The sequence below is a fragment of the Balaenoptera physalus genome, assembly GCF_965194825.1.
Source record: "Balaenoptera physalus genome assembly, chromosome: 19".
Taxonomy (NCBI): domain Eukaryota; kingdom Metazoa; phylum Chordata; class Mammalia; order Artiodactyla; family Balaenopteridae; genus Balaenoptera; species Balaenoptera physalus.
Genome location: NC_138900.1, coordinates 5,766,443 through 5,784,183, shown reverse-complemented (window position 1 = coordinate 5,784,183; position 17,741 = coordinate 5,766,443). Strand labels below are relative to the sequence as shown.

At 39.2% G+C, this 17,741-nt stretch overlaps 1 protein-coding gene across 1 annotated transcript; it reads right to left on the bottom strand.

Moving 5' to 3' along the window:
* Window positions 1-8,530: 8,530 nt before the first annotated feature.
* LOC309648572 (uncharacterized protein) lies at window positions 8,531-16,557 on the bottom strand. Its single transcript, XM_082437309.1, has one exon. It carries the CDS (start codon window positions 12,850-12,852, stop codon window positions 11,266-11,268), a length of 1,587 nt encoding a protein of 528 aa, XP_082293435.1. The 5' UTR covers window positions 12,853-16,557; the 3' UTR covers window positions 8,531-11,265.
* Between the last annotated feature and the right edge of the window lie 1,184 nt (window positions 16,558-17,741).

Below are 17,741 nucleotides of genomic sequence, written 5' to 3'. Positions count from 1 at the left end.
TATTTTCTAATTTTTCTTGCTTGTGTACAAGAAAGCTATTGATTATCATCTCTTATCCCTCTAACAGAACAATCCCATTGCTATTCATATTCTTTCCATTGATTCTCTTGGACTGTCTGGCAAGGTTGTTATCAGCAAATAGTGACGATGTTGAATCTTTTCCCCCATTTAAACCTGACTGCACCCTTGCTTCCCTCCCATGCATTCTCCAAAGCAGGCAGACTGGTACATTTCACACCTGCTTTGTATCACATCACTCCCCTAGATAAGCTTTGACAGACTTCCCAGACTATTTAGGATAAAAGACAAAATCTTTCATCCTGTCCCAGCTTTATCTTCCACTGTTCCTCTCCTCACCCAGGACACTTCAGTTACACAGGTGTCTTTTTGATGACTTCAGTTTTTAGGCTCATTCCTACATCAGGGACATCTGACATTCTCTTCTTTCTGCCTGCAGCGTTTCCCACAATCTACTGTATATACCAGCATAGTCATTATTTTGGTCTCAGCGAACATCACTCTTATCTGAGAGGCCACCTCTAATCCTTCATTCTAAATTAGGTACCACCAGTTGTTTTCTCTTAGAGCAAAAATTCTTTAGCTTTCATCCAGGTCTCTTTCTGCTATTTACCTAAGATTCTGTACTTAATTTGCATTTCACCCCTTGAGCTTAAATTCAGTATCAGCAGGAGGCATGTTTGTCCTGGTATCTCTACCCAGCCAGCACTCAGCGGAGTACGTGGCCCGCAGGACATGGTCAGCAAATTTTTGTGAAACGATGGTAATTGAATTTCTTCGGCACCGTGCTCAACCACTCCCCCATGTGGCCGTCAATCACATTTCTGGAGGCACCACAGTTACTCATGGTCCCATAGGAGGCAAGGTATATGACTGAATTTTTGACATTTTTTTTCCTAGTTAAAATACACACACACACAAACACAAAGGATTTAAAATAACCCTGTAGATGAATTTAACACCATCTTTACCAACAAACACGAATGGTTTTCAAAAATAGTTAATAAGCAGCAAATTTCTCCAGGATTCTGCTTTTTCCATTTTAATGTCATTATGGTATACCAGGGAACAAAGAAAGTTATATACAAGAATAAGCTCTTACAACAATAGAAAATGATAGTTTTGTTTGAATATCATGAGGGACTCCACATACTAAGGGGAAAGTGCATCCCCAAAAGCAGCTGGGCCTGAAGTATAAAGGTTGAAGATCTGGGTTAGAGTCTGGGACTATTATATTAGATCTACCTACAAATCAGTTTGATTGCCACCATATCTCTGCATTTTGTGATCTATTTATGTCTTTTTTCTAATGTTTCTCCTTCAGCACAAATTGTAACAGGACCCACTTGCATGTCTGTCCGGAGAAGACTTTTCTACATATAAAGTAACAATGTTGGGCTTCCCTGATGGCACAGTGGTTGAGAATCTGCCTGCCAATGCAGGGGACACGGGTTCAAGCCCTGGTCTGGGAAGATCCCACATGCCACGGAGCAACTAGGCCCGTGAGCCACAACTACTGAGCCTGCGCGTCTGGAGCCTGTGCTCCGCAACAAGAGAGGCCACGATAGTGAGAGGCCCGTGCACCGTGATGAAGAGTGGCCCCCGCTTGCCGCAACTAGAGAAAGCCCTCGCACAGAAACAAAGACCCAACACAGCCAAAAATAAAATAAAAATAAATAAATTTTTAAAAAATAAATAAATAAATAAATAATAAAGTAACAATGTTGGCTCTAAAAGAGACCTAAAGACAGCACTGCTGAGCTCCTCCACAATTCCCTCTCCCACTGACCTTAGTCAACATGACCACCCTTGTTTACTCCAGTAATGAGGGGTCCTGCCAGGGTCAAAGACTCTAAAACATGAGAGAGAATGACAGCCGGGTTATGGATCAAATCAGGCCTGGGTGAATTAGTGTTTCCTTCCAAGTTAACTCTTAGAATGACACGTGGGCCTGATACATCAAATCCTACCATATCCCAGCCCCGCTCTAGGCTCACGATGAAACGTGCACTGTAATCCATGTTTTGTGAGACCAGAAAAATAAGGATACAAAGAGTGACAATGTACTGAGTATTGACCCTGCGCCAGGCACTGCTCTCACAGTTTTATTATTTAATTATTTATTTAGGCTGCATTGGGTCTTCGTTGCTGTGCATGGGCTTTCTTTAGTTGCGGCTGGCGGGAGCTACTCTTCGTTGTGGTGTGTGGGCTTCTCATTGCGGTGGCTTCTCTTGTTGCTCTAGGCGTGTGGGCTTCAGTAGTTGTGGCACACGGGCTCAGTAGTTGTGGCTCCTGGGCTCTAGAGTGCAGGCTCCGTAGTTGTGGCGCATGGGCTTAGTTGCTTCGGGGCATGTGGGATCTTCCTGGACCAGGGCTCGAACCCATGTCCCCTACATTGGCAGGTGGATTCTTAACCACTGCGCCACCAGGGAAGCCCCACACAGTTTTAAATATAATAGTTCATTTAATCCCCAGATAACCTAGGGAACTAAATCCAGTAATTATTATTCTCACTTGGCAGGTGATAACAATGAAACCCAGAGAGTTGAAGTGTCCTGCCCAAAGTTACACAATTAGTTAGTGGCAGATGGTGGGAGTTCAACCCAACATCAGGTTCTAGGGACCCTGTCTTTATCTACTTTGTTTTGCTATAGATGAAAAGTTTCTGCAATAGGACTCAAGATGTCTGCTGAATTTGCTTTTTCCACCAGGTGCTTGGTGCTTCATGGGTTTCTCTTTATGGAAAAAAAAGAAAATTAAACTGACAGCAGGGACAAGGGGGGAAAACCTTGAGTACTGCAAGTGCCACAGAGGCAAGCATCAGGCAGAAATAAATGTGAAAATGAAAATGGAATGGTGAAGAACAGGTCAAGAACTGGTGAGTCAGGCACAGTCAGACTTGCTCCTTGGAGCTGGGGGCAGTGATGTTTGAGAGAGTTCCTGGCTGCCAGAGTGCTGGAAATAAACCCTGTATCTTCAAGGAGACTGACTTGAAGACAATAAAAGAAAAGGCAGGATGGATTTGGAAGAGACCTAAGCACATAAGGGGGAAGTATAAAGAGAGATATGACAAGTGGAAGTGATTAGGAAGATAGAAACACAGATAAAGAAGGGGTGAAGTTAGAACAGAGCGACCAATTTCTGTATTTCGAATCCATTTTCCAGTAAGTGGCTCACAGTCTGTTCAGAGAAAATACCAGGAGATACAATTTATTGATGAGCTTTCGCATGTAGGGCTACGAACAGTCCCTTCATATAAGTTAATACTGAATGTTCAGTGTAAAAGAATATTCTTATCCTATTTTACATGGACGGAAAATGAGGCAGAGAGATTTTTTTTTTAACTTTCTCAAGGTCACTCAATTCCAGTAAATGGCAGGCTAGGTCTGATCTGACCCAAGGTATGTAAATACTGTCTGATTATTAGTTTTTAAAATAAATTTAAATCAGACTGGTTTCTCTTTTGTTACTAGATTAAAGGTGACTCAGGATGGAAGTTTCTAATTCAAAGTCAGTCAGTGGATAATTCAAATCCTACTAGCCAATTTTAAGAAAGCAGATTTTTGATAAACAACAAAGTCCTACTGTATAGCACAGGGAACTATATTCAATATCCTGTGATAAACCATAATGGAAAAGAATATGAAAAAGAATGTATATATATATGTATATATATACACACACACACATATATGTGTATATATATGTATATGTATAACTGAATAACTTTGCTGTACAGCAGAAATTAACACATTGTAAATCAACTACAATAAAATAAATTTTAAAAAAAAGAGAAAGCAGATTTTTTTCCCCACTTAAGGTCTAAGGGGCACTGCATCACAAAGCCAAAGCAAAAAAGAAAAACACGGATCTGTTTAAAGGGGTTATCCTTCTCTGCTATGGAAATCTTTGCTGAGAAGAAATTCCTAAGTACATCTTCGATAGCCTTCTTTGCTGAATAAGAGATAATGTTTGGATGTACTGTCTCATTATTCGTAAGTTTTCTTAGGATTAATTCACTGGTATACTGGTAAATGTGGGTGTGGTCTAGATATAGTCTCTCTGTCTGTCTCTCTCTCACACACACACACAAACACACAGAAGAGTCATTCACATTCATCCCACAAAACCTCCAAAACAACACAAGATGGAACTGGGAAATCAGTATAGATTTACAGAGAGATAGGGTGAAGTCTGATGACAGTGTGGCCAGCTGTGTGTCTGTCTGGCTGCAAAATACTGGCTCTAGAATCACACAGGAGAGACCGTCATGACTACCATTTGCTAGAGACTTGCTGTGGGCCAGCTTATCACCCTCTTTAATGTTCATTCACTCTATTCAGTATTCGGAGTGACACTGTTCCTATTCCTGGCTCACAGGTTGGGAAGCTGAGATTCATTTTCAGGAGCTCCCCATCCCCCAGACTGTAGGAGGCAGAGCCAGGAACTGAAGATAAGCCGCTCTCACCTCCAGAGGCTGGACTCTTACTCAGGATTGCTTTTAGACTGTGCCTTTCAGTGGCAAAGAAAAGCATACAATATTATAAACCCTCTAGGTCCCACGGCCGTGCGTTTCTCCAGGTCCATCCAGGTTCTGGAATCTGTCTATGAGGGCAATAGTGGAGCAGTGTGAGTCTGAGTGCAAATGTGTGTGCAGAGAACAGGGACCACAGCTGAACAGTCTGAACATTAACCCTGAACTCTAGACATCAAAATTTCTCAACTCTGAGTCTAGTTCTCAGTGGTTTGAGTTGATGGAGAACCTAGTCTCCAATCTTAAAGGGAAAGAACAGGAGGAAGAAAAGCAACCCTTACCCTCAGGCTGGCCTCAGCCTCGGCAATGTCCATTCCCCTTCCAGCCGAGTGCCCACGACCATCTACTGCTGCTGTGGGGTCTCCGCTGTTACACCTTCCCCACCCCTCTCTCGGTCCAGGAAAGAGTCCAGCTGAGACAGAACCGTCCTGAGACCCAAGGGGAAACCTCTGTCCTGTCCAGTTCCTCAGCTGCTCTCTCCTCTAAGGCACCGTCTCCCAAACCTTGCTCAAGTCCTAGCCACAAGGGAACACTCACCAGGGTTTATCTCTGCTTTGGAAACGGACAGCAGGACTGTGGCCGTCAGTAAATACGTGCCATGTAAGCCAAAGCGGTTATGTGTCTTGAGATCCCCTGAGTTCAGCTCCCCCCAAAGCGCTGCAATTACCCTGTCACCTGTGAGGTGCCGACACTGTCTGCAAAGGGACTGCGGTGTATCTGCAAAGAAGCTGTAAACGTCAGTCCCAAGCCAGCATCCGCAGTTCCTGGGGATTAAGACAGAATGAATTAAGGGCGGGTGCAGCTGAGGGGGAGACTTTCCTGAGTCCACTGCTGCGAACTGCGCGTGTGTAAGGCAGCGTGGGACAGACAGGGCACTCAGCGCTGTGCTGAGATGGCCAAGTGGCTCCTCATCTCCAAGTCCTGCCCCAACCTCACCCCCAGGGTCATGGGGATGAGATCTGTCATGTTCATACTGGACTCTGCGCTTCAGTGTTATAACAGGGAAGAATAACTCTGACTCCATATTAGATCTGTTTTTTACTTTAACTTTTGTGCTCTGTTGCCTGTGCTTAGTCATGCTGGCTCCGCACCTTTTGTACAAAAAGTTGCCGATAGCCTGAAATATACAGGATAGCCTATTCTCAAGACTCTGACCTTTAAGAGTCCATTCATATAGAGATAAAAAGTTGCCAAATAGAGAATAACATTTGTCTTGTTGGAGGTTTACAGGAACTACGCGACCTGACCTACGAGGACAGCTGCAAGAACAAAGGATTCCTACACCAAGAAGTGTGCAACAACTAACCACGACCCTCCCTCGCCTTGCCTTTAAAAGGGATTTGCTGAAACCCTTTGAGGAGTTTGGGTTTTTTGGGGTTTTTTAAGCATGCGGCACCTGTCTCTTTGCATGGCCCTGCGATATAACCTTCTCTGCTCCAAACTCCGACATCTCGGTTTGTTTGGCCTCACTGTGTGTCGGGCACACGAACTTGCATTAGGTAACAGTGTGTCATTGTTAAGGACACGACCTGTGCCTGGGGCGCTGGGTCATCTAGGTTTTGGGAAAGCTCTCATTCAATGCTATTCTCACATGCTTGCAGGAGCCCTGGGCATTCCTGCCAGTTACACCCACCTCTCATTCCCAAATTTGTCTTCTTGAACCGTCTTAGGGCCAAGGCAGCATAGCCAACAAAAGCGACTCCATTTGCCATTTCTGAAGGTGCTTCCACCCTAATTCTTGAGTCCCTACTATGAGTAATGATACAGTTCACAGAGTTCCACCTCCTCTTTTTTTCCTTCCACTGCCCAGAGTTAACCACAGACTTGACTTGATGTTTCTTTTTATACTTTATGTGTATGTGAAATAAAATTCACACTTTATGGCATGATAAGAAAATTTTATTTATTTATTTATTTATATCTTTATTTTTTGGCCATGCCGCGCGGCCTATGGGGCTTTAGTTCCCCAGCCAGGGATCAAATCTGGGCCCTCGGCAGTGAGAGTGCGGAGTCCTAACCATAGGACTGCCAGGGAATTCCCAGGAAAATTTAAACATAAAAAAATGTTCTCTGCCCTGTGGCCTCCCCTCTCCCCGCACTGTGCATTGTGTATCTGCATTAGGCATTGACCAAACCTGCCCCATCAGCAGAAATACCTGCTCAACCATAAACAGCAACATTCTCCCAGCATCAACAAGACAACTCCTAGATCTTCCATTTCTTTCTTAGATCAACTAATTTTTTGTTGACATGTACTTAGTCTTCTAATTTTTTATAAGTCAGTTTAGATTATATCTACCTCCCTCCCTAGACTAAAATGATGAGATCAATGTTCTTATATTACCTTTTACCTTCTTTTCCCATTTCTCTCCCAATTTTTTTACTTTTATAATTTTTTTTAAAAGTAATTGAAGTATTGAAGTATAGCTGATTTACAATGTTGTGTTAATTTCTGCTGTACGGCAAAGTGATTCAGTTATACATATACATTATTTTTTATATTCTTTTCCGTTAGGGTTTATCACAGGATATTGAATATATTTCCCTGAGTTATACAGTAGGACCTTATAGTTTATCCATCCTATATATAATATAATAGTTTGCATCTGCTAACCCCAACCTCCCACTCCATCCCTCCCCTCCCCCTTGACAACCACAAGTCTGTTCTCTGTGAGTCTGTTCCTGTTTCGTAGGTAGGTTCATTTGTGTCATATTTTAGATTCCACATATAAGTGATATCATATGGTATTTGTCTTTCTGACTTACTTCACTTAGTATGATAATCTCTAGGTCCATCCATGTTGCTGCAGATGGCATTATTTCTTTTTTTTTAATGGCTTAGTATTCAGTTTTATATTTTCTATAGTCATTGTTTTTAACACTTACATTAGGCTCTGTAAATAAATTCCCACAATCTACTAAAGGCTTGTATCTATGGTTAAACGGATTCGTTGCTTACTCTCAGTTCTTTTGCCATCGCTTATGTTTGTCTCTTACAGATACAATTCATGTTTTAGTAATTTCTTCAAGAAGTTCATGCATGTTCTTGGATGTTCAACAATGTTTATTTGCATCTTGGTACTTAAAAGACTTATTTATTGGAGGCGAACCATTATCTTTGTTATACTGAGCCTTCTCATTTAATAGACAATCTACTTCCTTTATTTTGGTCATCTTAAAGATCTTTCAATAAAGTGATATAAATCTTTCAAATTCTCTCGTAATTTTTATTGTGAATAGAGAACTTTTCAAAAGTGTTCTGATTATCGCTGGTGCCTAGCACTCCACTGAAGTTGCATATTGACCAAGTATCTAGAGAATTCTACTAGATTCTTTTTTTTTTTTTTTTTCTTGAAGTATAGTTGATTTACAATGTTGAGTTAATTTCTGCTGTACAGCAAAGTGATTCAGTTATATATATATATATATATATATATATATGTAGACACACACACACACACACACACACACACACACACCCCCATTCTTTTTTTAATGTTCTTTTCCATTATGGTTTATCACAGAATATTGAATATAGTTAGTTCCCTGTGCTATATGGTGGACTCTCATTATTTTACATGGTTGTCTGTGGGCTCTCCTCTTTCCACATAGGCAATCACATCATCTGCAAATAATGACAATTTTCTTTGTTTCCAATTTTTTATTTTTTTTATTTTTTTATTTTTTTTCCAATTTTTAAACCCTTTAGTTGTTATTACTGTCGTGCTGTGCTGGTTAAGACCTCCAGCAGAGTGTTAAGCAGGAATAGAGGCAGCAGACTTGTGTACCTCAATGGTGAGCAACTAAGGAACATCTTCCAAGTTTCATCATTAAATATGATGTTAGCTATAAAGTTCTGGTAGCTAACATCTATTAAGTTAAAGAAGATATATTTATACCGGTTTTGCTGAGCAGGTTTTTTTTTCTGTAAGCAACTTGATTTTTATCTGCATTTTGAGTGCCAAGGTTCTTGCAATGTTATTCTTTTCAAATATACTTTTATTGATGTAAAAATTCACAAAATATAAAATTTACCATTTCAAAGTATACAATTCAGTGACCACTTACTCCATTGACAATGTTATGCAACCACCACCTCTACCTAGTTCCAAAACATTTTCATCATTCTAAAAGAAAACTACATATCCATTAATCATTCAGTCTCAATTTCCCCTTCCCCCCAGGTCTTGGTAACCACCAATTTGCTTTATGTCTCTATAGATTTACCTATTCTTCACATTTCATATAAACAGAAATACAATATGTGATCTCTTGTGTCTGGCTTCTTTCACTCAGTGTACTGTTTTTGAGGCTTATTCATGTTATAATGTATATCGATACTTCACTTGTATAGGTGATTAATATTCCATTACACATATATGTATAGGTACATGTATATACACATACCACATTTTGTTTTTCCAGTAACCCACTGCTGGGCATCTGGGTTGTTTCCACCTTCTGGCTATTGTGAATAGTGCTGCTATGAATAACCTTATGCAAGTATTTAAGTACCTGTTTTCAATTTCCTTGGGTATATACCCAAGAGTGGAATTCCTGGGTCATATAGTAATTCTATATTTAACTTTTTAGAGGGACTACCAACTTTTTTTCCCATAGCAATGGAACCATTTTACATGCCAGCAATGTGCAAGAGTTCCAATTTCTGCAATGTTATTCTTAATATTAGAAAAATACCAGGCATTTTAGGAAATGCTAAGAGGAAAGGAAATGTTTGTAGTGCCCAAGGACATGTTATAATAACGATTCCAAAGTTCCTGTTAGACACAGCAGTGGAAATACATGCACTTGAGCTCACCACACATAACCCTGTCTTCTTCCCTCCTTCAGTCTCATATGCTGCTTGTTTTTTAGTATTTTATGTACATCTTTTATCATCTTTGGATATTTCAAAAATAAGGCTCTAGAAAAATGTAGGCTTCAAGAAGTGATGTATCATCACAGTTGGCAGAAATACTACAAAAGACAGTAAAGATAAAGACAACAAACTTAGGTGGTGTAATTCTTTAGACTTATTAATGAGTCAAATTACATATTAAATTTTGATTTAGAAGGAAATAGAACATTTCTATTTATATTAGATTATATGACTCAACATTCTATGCCTACGCTGGAAATTTATTAAACCCTAAAAATTACATTCTTCATGTAATTCCAAAAATAAAAATTAAATTAAATACATAAAGTCCATTTTATGTAGTATATAGTCTACAACATAACCCTTACAAACCTTGGTCGAAATCCAACTGATCCTTATGTTCTGATTTTTTTCTATATTCAAACAGCATTGCATTTGCAGTGAAAATACCTAATATTTGTAGTAGAATATTCTCTGGAATCCTTTCTAAAACAATTATATTAAACCCTTAGAAAATTATTTCATTCTAGAGTTTCCAGGTTTTATTTAATTACTCAAATCTAGAATGCCACCAAATGTAGAAAAGCCCTAACAATGAAATGATGACATTCCATCAACTGCAACATGCATCACAGTTTAAGATACAGTCAGATGTGAAGAAATAAAACCATGAAATGCAAAAATAAAACATAATTTATCATTGATGCTTTTGCCACATTCATAAAGTCTCTGTGTGGAGCAAATTGTTCCTATTTTCAAGAGCTCATGGTGCTTAATGATAGCCAATCCTCCAGAGGAAGAATTTTCAGTGACTATAATCACAGTTTTTCTGTAATGTATGAGTTTACTGAAGTAGAAGTTTACTGGAGTAGAACAGAAATATGATTCCTTAAGGATTTTATAACTTCATTGAATCTAGAAATTATCCCCCTGAGAACAGGGTCTTTCTGCTATATGAGTTGGTGGGCAATTAAGGAGCTCTGAAGTGTAAATAAAGCATTTTGACAATCACTGCAATTCGTACCCTTTTGTGGCCAAAGGCAGACTTTAACTATATCCACTGGATTCTCTCCTGAATTAAGTAACTGGTGTTTAATATGTCACTTTCAAAAGCTTTCCACATTCCTTGTTTCAAAAAGATTTATCTATTATATGAATCTGTGGATGATTAGTGAGCTTTGACATCTATATGAAGGATGTACTACATTTACTACATTAACAAGGCTTTCCTCCTATCTGGGTTTGTTGATGTAAGGAAGATATGCATTATCGGAAGATATGCCTTAAGACTACCACATTCACTGCACCTACAGGATCTCTCTCCTGTACAAGATGTTCATCTCCTGTACAAGATGTTCAAAGAGTTTTGACTTTCCAGGGAATACTGTCATTATCACAACATTCCTGAAATTTCTATTTTTATGTACAATGAGATGTAATTTTTCTAGCTTGGCTGCATTCACTGCAACTGTAGGGTCCCTCTCCTGAATGAATACCATAATGTCTAACAAATATGACTTGAAAAAGAATAACTTCCCACTTTCCCTGCATCCACAGGCTTTTGCCTCCTAAATGCATAGGCTGTGACTTTCAAATAAAGTCTTTTGACAATTGCTGCCTTTATAATGTTTCCTTTTTGGTGAGATTCCCTAAGGTATAATGAGGAGATGTCTTCAGATGGAAGAAGAACAATTTTCATTCCATATATGAGGTTTCTCTCCTACAAGAGTTCCAAAAGAATCTATATAATCAGAGCCTTCATAGGCATTTCTATTCTGTATGAGTTCTCTGAGTAGATAAGATTAATCAAAAGAGCTTTCTCACATTCCCACAGTCATTGCATAGAGGATTTTCCTCTATGCTGAGTTTGCTGATGATTAGCAAGAGCTGATTTCCGAAAGAAGGCTTTCTGACATTCATTGCACCCATAGGGTCTCTCTCCTGTGTGAGTTCTCCGGTGACCAATGAGAGTTGACAAAGTAGCAAACGCTTTCTTACAATTGCAGCATTCATATGGTCTCTCTCCTGTATGAATTCTCTGATGTACAGTAAGATAGGATTTAGCTGCGAAAGCTTTGTCACATACACTACATTTGAACGGTTTCTCACCTGTATGGGTTCTCTGATGTATAATGAGAGTTGACTTACAGGACAGAACCTTCCCACATTCACTGCATCCATACGATTTTACTCCAGCATGACAATTTTGTAGATGGTTAGTGAGACCTGACTTCTGGATGAAAGCTTGTTGACATTCATTACATCCATAAGGCCTCTCTCCTGTGTGAATTCGCTGGTGAATCATGAGATGTGCCTTAGTGGAGAAGGCTTTCTCACAATTTAAGCATTCATACGGTCTCTCTCCTGTATGAATTCTCTCATGTACAATGAGATGTGCCTTTGATGTGAAGGCTTTATCACATGCACTGCATTTGAAGGGTTTCTCACCTGTATGGCTTCTCCGATGTATAATGAGAGTTGACTTAGAGGACAAAACCTTCCCACATTCACTGCATTCATGGGATTTCCCTACTGCATGATGAGTTTTCTTATGATTACTGAGATCTGACTTCTGGACGAAGGCTTGTGGACATTCACTGCATCCATATGGTCTCTCTCCTGTGTGAATTCGCTGATGAATCAGGAGCTGAGCTTTTTTTGAGAAGGCCTTCTCACAATCTGAGCATTCATATGGTTTCTCTCCTGTGTGAGTTCTCTGATGTACAGTGAGATGTGTCCTAACCATGAAGGCTTTATCACATACTCTGCATCTGAAAGGTCTCTCTCCTGAATGAGTCCTCTGATGTAAAATGAGTTTTGACCTCCAAGGAAAAGTTTTCCCACATTTGTTGCACCCATAGGATTTCCCTTCTCTGTGACGGGTTTTCTGATGATAGATTAGTGCTGACTTTGTAATGAAGGATTTCTGACATTGACTACATCCAAATGGTCTCTCTCCTGTGTGAATTCGCTGATGAATCAGGAGCTGAGCCTTTTTTGAGAAGGCTTTCTCACAATCTGAGCATTCGTATGGTTTCTCTCCTGTGTGAGTTCTCTGATGTACAGTGAGATGTGTCCTAACCATGAAGGCTTTATCACATATATCACATATTCTGCATCTGAAAGGTCTCTCTCCTGAATAAGTTCTCTGATGTAAAGTGAGTTGTTTTGACTTCCAAGGGAAAGTTTTCCCACATTTGCTGCATCCATAGGATTTCCCTTCTCTGTGACGGGTCTTCTGATGATAGGTGAGCACTGACTTTGTAATGAAGACTTTCTGACGTTGACTGCATCCATATGGTTTCTCTCCTGTGTGAGTTTCCTGATGACTAATTAGCTTTAACTTACTGGGAAAGGCTCTCTTACAATCACAGCATTCATGGGATTTCTTTCCTGCATGAGTTCTCCAAGGCATGGTCATGAGTGGTTTACAAGTATTCACTGCACTTTTGTTGCATCCATATAGTTTCTTGCCTAAAGAAGTTGAGTCATAATTAGCAAGCTCTGACGTCTAGATTAAAGCCAGAGTACCCACGGCAGAATGAGCAAGACAGCAAAAGAAGGGTTTTTTTCATTTACTATAAAAAATATTAGTGAGACAATCAGTAGAATCTGAATAAACTCTGTAGATTGGATAATAGTTCTGTATCAATATTAATATTCTGATTTTGATAACTGTATTCTGTTTATATTTTTTAAATGACCTTGTTTCTAGGAAACACACACTTAAGTATTTAGGGGTAAAGAGTTCAGGAAAACAATATGTACCTCTGTGTGTGTGTGTGTGTGTGTGTGTGTGGTGTGTGTGTGTGTAATGACAGATAGATAGACTATGATAAAGCAAATGTGGTAAAATTACCACTTAAGGAAATCTGCAAAAACAATGTGCATAAAATTTGTGTATAATCTTGGGATTTCACATTAAGTCTAAACCATTTAGAAATAAATATTTTCAAAAAAAAAAAAAAGAAAAGAAAAGAAAGGAGGACATTTACCTAAAACTATATAGGAGGATTACTCATAAAGGCCTGAATGCAGAATGAATAAATTGTTTTATATTCACACAATGGCAACCGGCACAGTACTCTGGTATTCTTGATCTAAATGCTCGTTATACAGTGTGCTGATTGTAAAAATTAACTATGTTATACTTCAAACATTTTTATACAAAGAAGTAAACAAAAATGTAGGCAGTAGTCAGGAAATGCTCACGTGTAGGAGGACCCTGGAAGGAATTTGGATATTATACTAATAGTAACAGGATGCCATTCAAGGTAATAGGAGAGAGATGTCCTAGTTTTCACTTTAAAAATGTCATCCTGGACTTCCTTGGTGGTGCAGTGGTTAAGAATCCGCCTGCCAATGCAGGGGACACGGGTTCGATCCCTGCTCTGGGAAGATCCCACACGTGGCGAGCAACTAAGCCCGTGAGCCACAACTACTGAAGCTTGCACACCTAGAGCCCGTGCTCCACAACAAGAGAAGCCACCACAATAAGAAGCCCGCACACTGCAACAAAGAGTAGCCCCCGCTCACCGCAATTAGAGAAAGCCCACGCGCAGCAACAAAGACCAAATGCAGCCAAAATAAATAAATAAATAAATATAATTAAAATTCACCTTTAAAAAAAATGTCTTCCTTTGCGTATCTGTATCACAAGGTCTTAAATCTTGTGACATAAATACTTTTTTAGGTTTGTGGACTGTGGTTGTGAAAATTGGTAACGATCTGCTATGTCATATAGCATTTTTCTTAGATTATACTTTAGATCTTTCTCTCTACCCTTCCACTTGAAGACTGTTATTTCTGTATGACGGTTTATCTTCCCAAACCCCTTTTTTTCTTTCCAAGTAACTGTCAAAACCTTATGTCTTTAAAAATCCAGATGTTTCTGAAGTTTATGTTCATGACCTTTGGGGGAGAGTAGCTCGAAACACTGACTTTCCTTACTTACTATTTATAAATAAATAAAAATAGTAAAATTTAAAAAATCATCTGGTTATTATGTGGAGAATAGAGAGAAATAAGATTAAAGAAGTGAGAGTATCTTCAAGTAAACTATAAAAATTTTGGAAAAAAATACTGGACATTGAGGCTTGAGTGAAAACAACAGTTACAGAAAAGAGTGGAGGCCCTCGGGATATAATAAGGAGACAGGAAGACCAGACTTGGTAATGGATTAAATTTGTGGTGTGAGTGAAAAGAGGAACGAAAAGTGACATCAATTTGAGGTAGGTATTAGATCTCCAAGTGCAGAAAGGAAGTATCCAGGTGACTATATGAGGATAAGGGAAGGCTTGGCCTGTAGACAGAAATTTGGGGGTGATCAGCATATAAATAGTATGGTTAAGGCCATGAAATTTAATGAAATTACACTGCTAACAAATGACAGAAATAGACAAAGATGAAGCTTTATGCTTTCCAACTCTGAAGACTTTAGAAGATGCCCAGAGCATGGAGAAAGTCCATCCATCAGACACAACCAATGACTACAAAGGAAAGATGCCAACTAAAGTCTTGAAAAAATATCTGGGGGAAGCAGGTTAAAATAAAGGACTCTCAGCTTCTCACCTAAAGTGTAGTTAACCTATCCTACTGATTTTTTCTTCTCTAATTAATTCTGAAAGCAATAGCCAATGAACCTTCCCAAAGCTCCAATATCATACCTAGAGACCACCACTGTGGTCAACATTCCCACCTTCTAGCTTGCTGTGATACATTCTCACATGGCCCACAGAAAGCCACCTGCACAGTGGACCAAATCTTCTTACCCTGGGATAAAAGGTGCTGCTGTATTAACTGGAAGAACTTTTACATTATTTGACCAGGTAAAAGAACTGAAAACAAGAGATGTGGAGAAAACAGGAACTGACATTGCCAAAGAGGAAGCAGAAGAAAAGGAGGAAGTCTGGATGCTGCAAAGAAAATAATGTTCTACTGAACACTGAATCAAACCAAAAGAGAGAAAAACAGGCACATCTTCCTTGAAACAGCAAGCAAGAGAGCCTTGCCAATGATTTAGGTATTTGTAATGACCTTCAGAGTTTTAGCCTTGTTAAACACATATGGAAGGGTCAACACTTCATGGCTAACTACTTTACTTTCAAGGTCTCCCATCTTGCTGCTTCTCAGTTGCTCACTCACTTGAAAAGTACTGACATTGCATTTCATCTTGTACTCTCCATGGCTCTTTTCCGGGTTTGAAATTAAGGATTATATCTGCTTTGGTAGCCTGGTAGCCTGTTCATGGGCAATGACAAAGACTTAGACACTTACAATTGGACTTGGTGGGGACGTCTAGGAAGAGTACAGAATGTTTCAGGAATGGACACACTTTCACCTTGGCATATTAAAGACCTAATGGAGGTGAAAGCACGTTAATTTCCACCTGGGAACAGAAGAGGGTCTGAGAATCTATTGTCTATAAACTCAAGTTCAGTATCTTGAGGCCCTTTGGAAGCTAGGGCAACTGGAAAAGGAAAGGCTATTATTGGCTGTGTGCTCCGAATGATAGGGCAATCATCTTTAACTAGTGTCACAGGTTACTAGAATTCTCCAACAACACATCCTGGTACAGGTTCTTCTGAGCAGAACCTAGTGGCTATCACTCCCCCCAGGTAAAGTCCACAGAAATATCCTCAAATGATACTAATTCCTGTAATTATCACACATTCTTCTTCCAATGTGTGGTGACCATTACTGATGAGAAAAAGACCTACAGGTATATGTTCTGGCTGTTTTCATCGTAAGTTACAAAGGCTATATCTCTGTGTCATACTTCTCATTAGTCATTATGGAAAGAAGTAAAATGCCATTTTATCTATCTTGCAATTGAACACTTAATTATCAACTAATCCAGTAAATCAGAAGTTTCTGAAAGGCATATTCACTATATCCTGCAGGTAAAATATCCCTAAAACAGTAATCTCTGTAAAATATTTTTAACATATATTTAAAAGGTGGAGAAGAACTAAGTGCTCATATAAACACAGCAAAAATCTGTCTTCAAGGAGCTTTTATCCTGAACACTTTTCAACAGATAGAACAAACAACAGAATCAGATATGAAATGACTACACATGCAGGAATTATCAGCTCAGAATATTATGAATGTTTAATATAAAGCTTTAATAGGGGCTTCCCTGGTGGCGCAGTGGTTAAGAATCTGCCTGCCAATGCAGGGAACACGGGTTCGAGCCCTGGTCTGGGAAGATCCCACATGCCGCGGAGCGACTAAGCCCGTGAGCCACAACTACTGAGCCTGCGCGTCTGGAGCCTGTGCTCCGCAACAGGAGAGGCCGCGACGGTGAGAGGCCCGCGCACCGTGATGAAGAGTGGCCCCTGCTCACCGCAACTGGAGAAAGCCCTCGCACAGAAACGAAGACCCAACACAGCCAAAAATAAATATAAATAAATAAATAAATAAATAAATATTTTTTAAAAAGCTTTAATATATTGAGAAATAAGATATCTAAAATATGGGGAAGGAATAAGATATTATTAAAATGACCATTTAGATGTATATAAACCAGCAGAAAAATTTAAAAATAAAGTACAGTCGATCCTCATTATTTGTGGATTTATTGTGAATTCACCTACTTACTAAAATTTCTTTCTAACTCAAAATCAATAATCACGGCACTTTCATGAACATTTGCAGACATGCATAGAATAGTTTGAGCAATGAATAATTTGAGTTGCCCAATGTGTATGTTCCCAGCTAAGTCTGAACAAAATGATGTTCTGCCTTCTTATTTCAGCTCTGCTATTGTAAACAAGTGTCCTTTTCGTGGTCTACTCAGTGTCACGTTTTTCACATTTTTATACTTTTTTTTGGTGGTAATTTTGTTGTTTAAAAGGGCCCCCAAGCACAGTGCTCAAGTACTGTCTAGTGTTTTTAAGTGCAAAAAGGCAGTGATGTACATTATGGAGCAAATATATGTGTTAGACAAGCTTTGTTCAGGCAAGAGTTATATTGAGTTTAATGTTAATAAATGAATGATACATATTAAATAAGGTGTCTTTAAGCAGAAACACACATAAAACAAGGTTATCCATTGACTGACTGACGCAAATGTAACCAGCGGCTTGCAGAAACCTAGTCCATAATCCCCCTAGGAGCAATGGTTCAATATTGGCTAATTCAGTGTTCACAGTGATTTTATAGAATGTAAGTACAGTGAATAACAAGAATCAACTGGATACGGTAACTAAAATTAGAGACGAATTGACAAACTAATAGCCATATAGATACGGCTGAAGAATTAGTATACTCGAATAAAGAATTCAAAGAGATAAAGTATATGAAAGA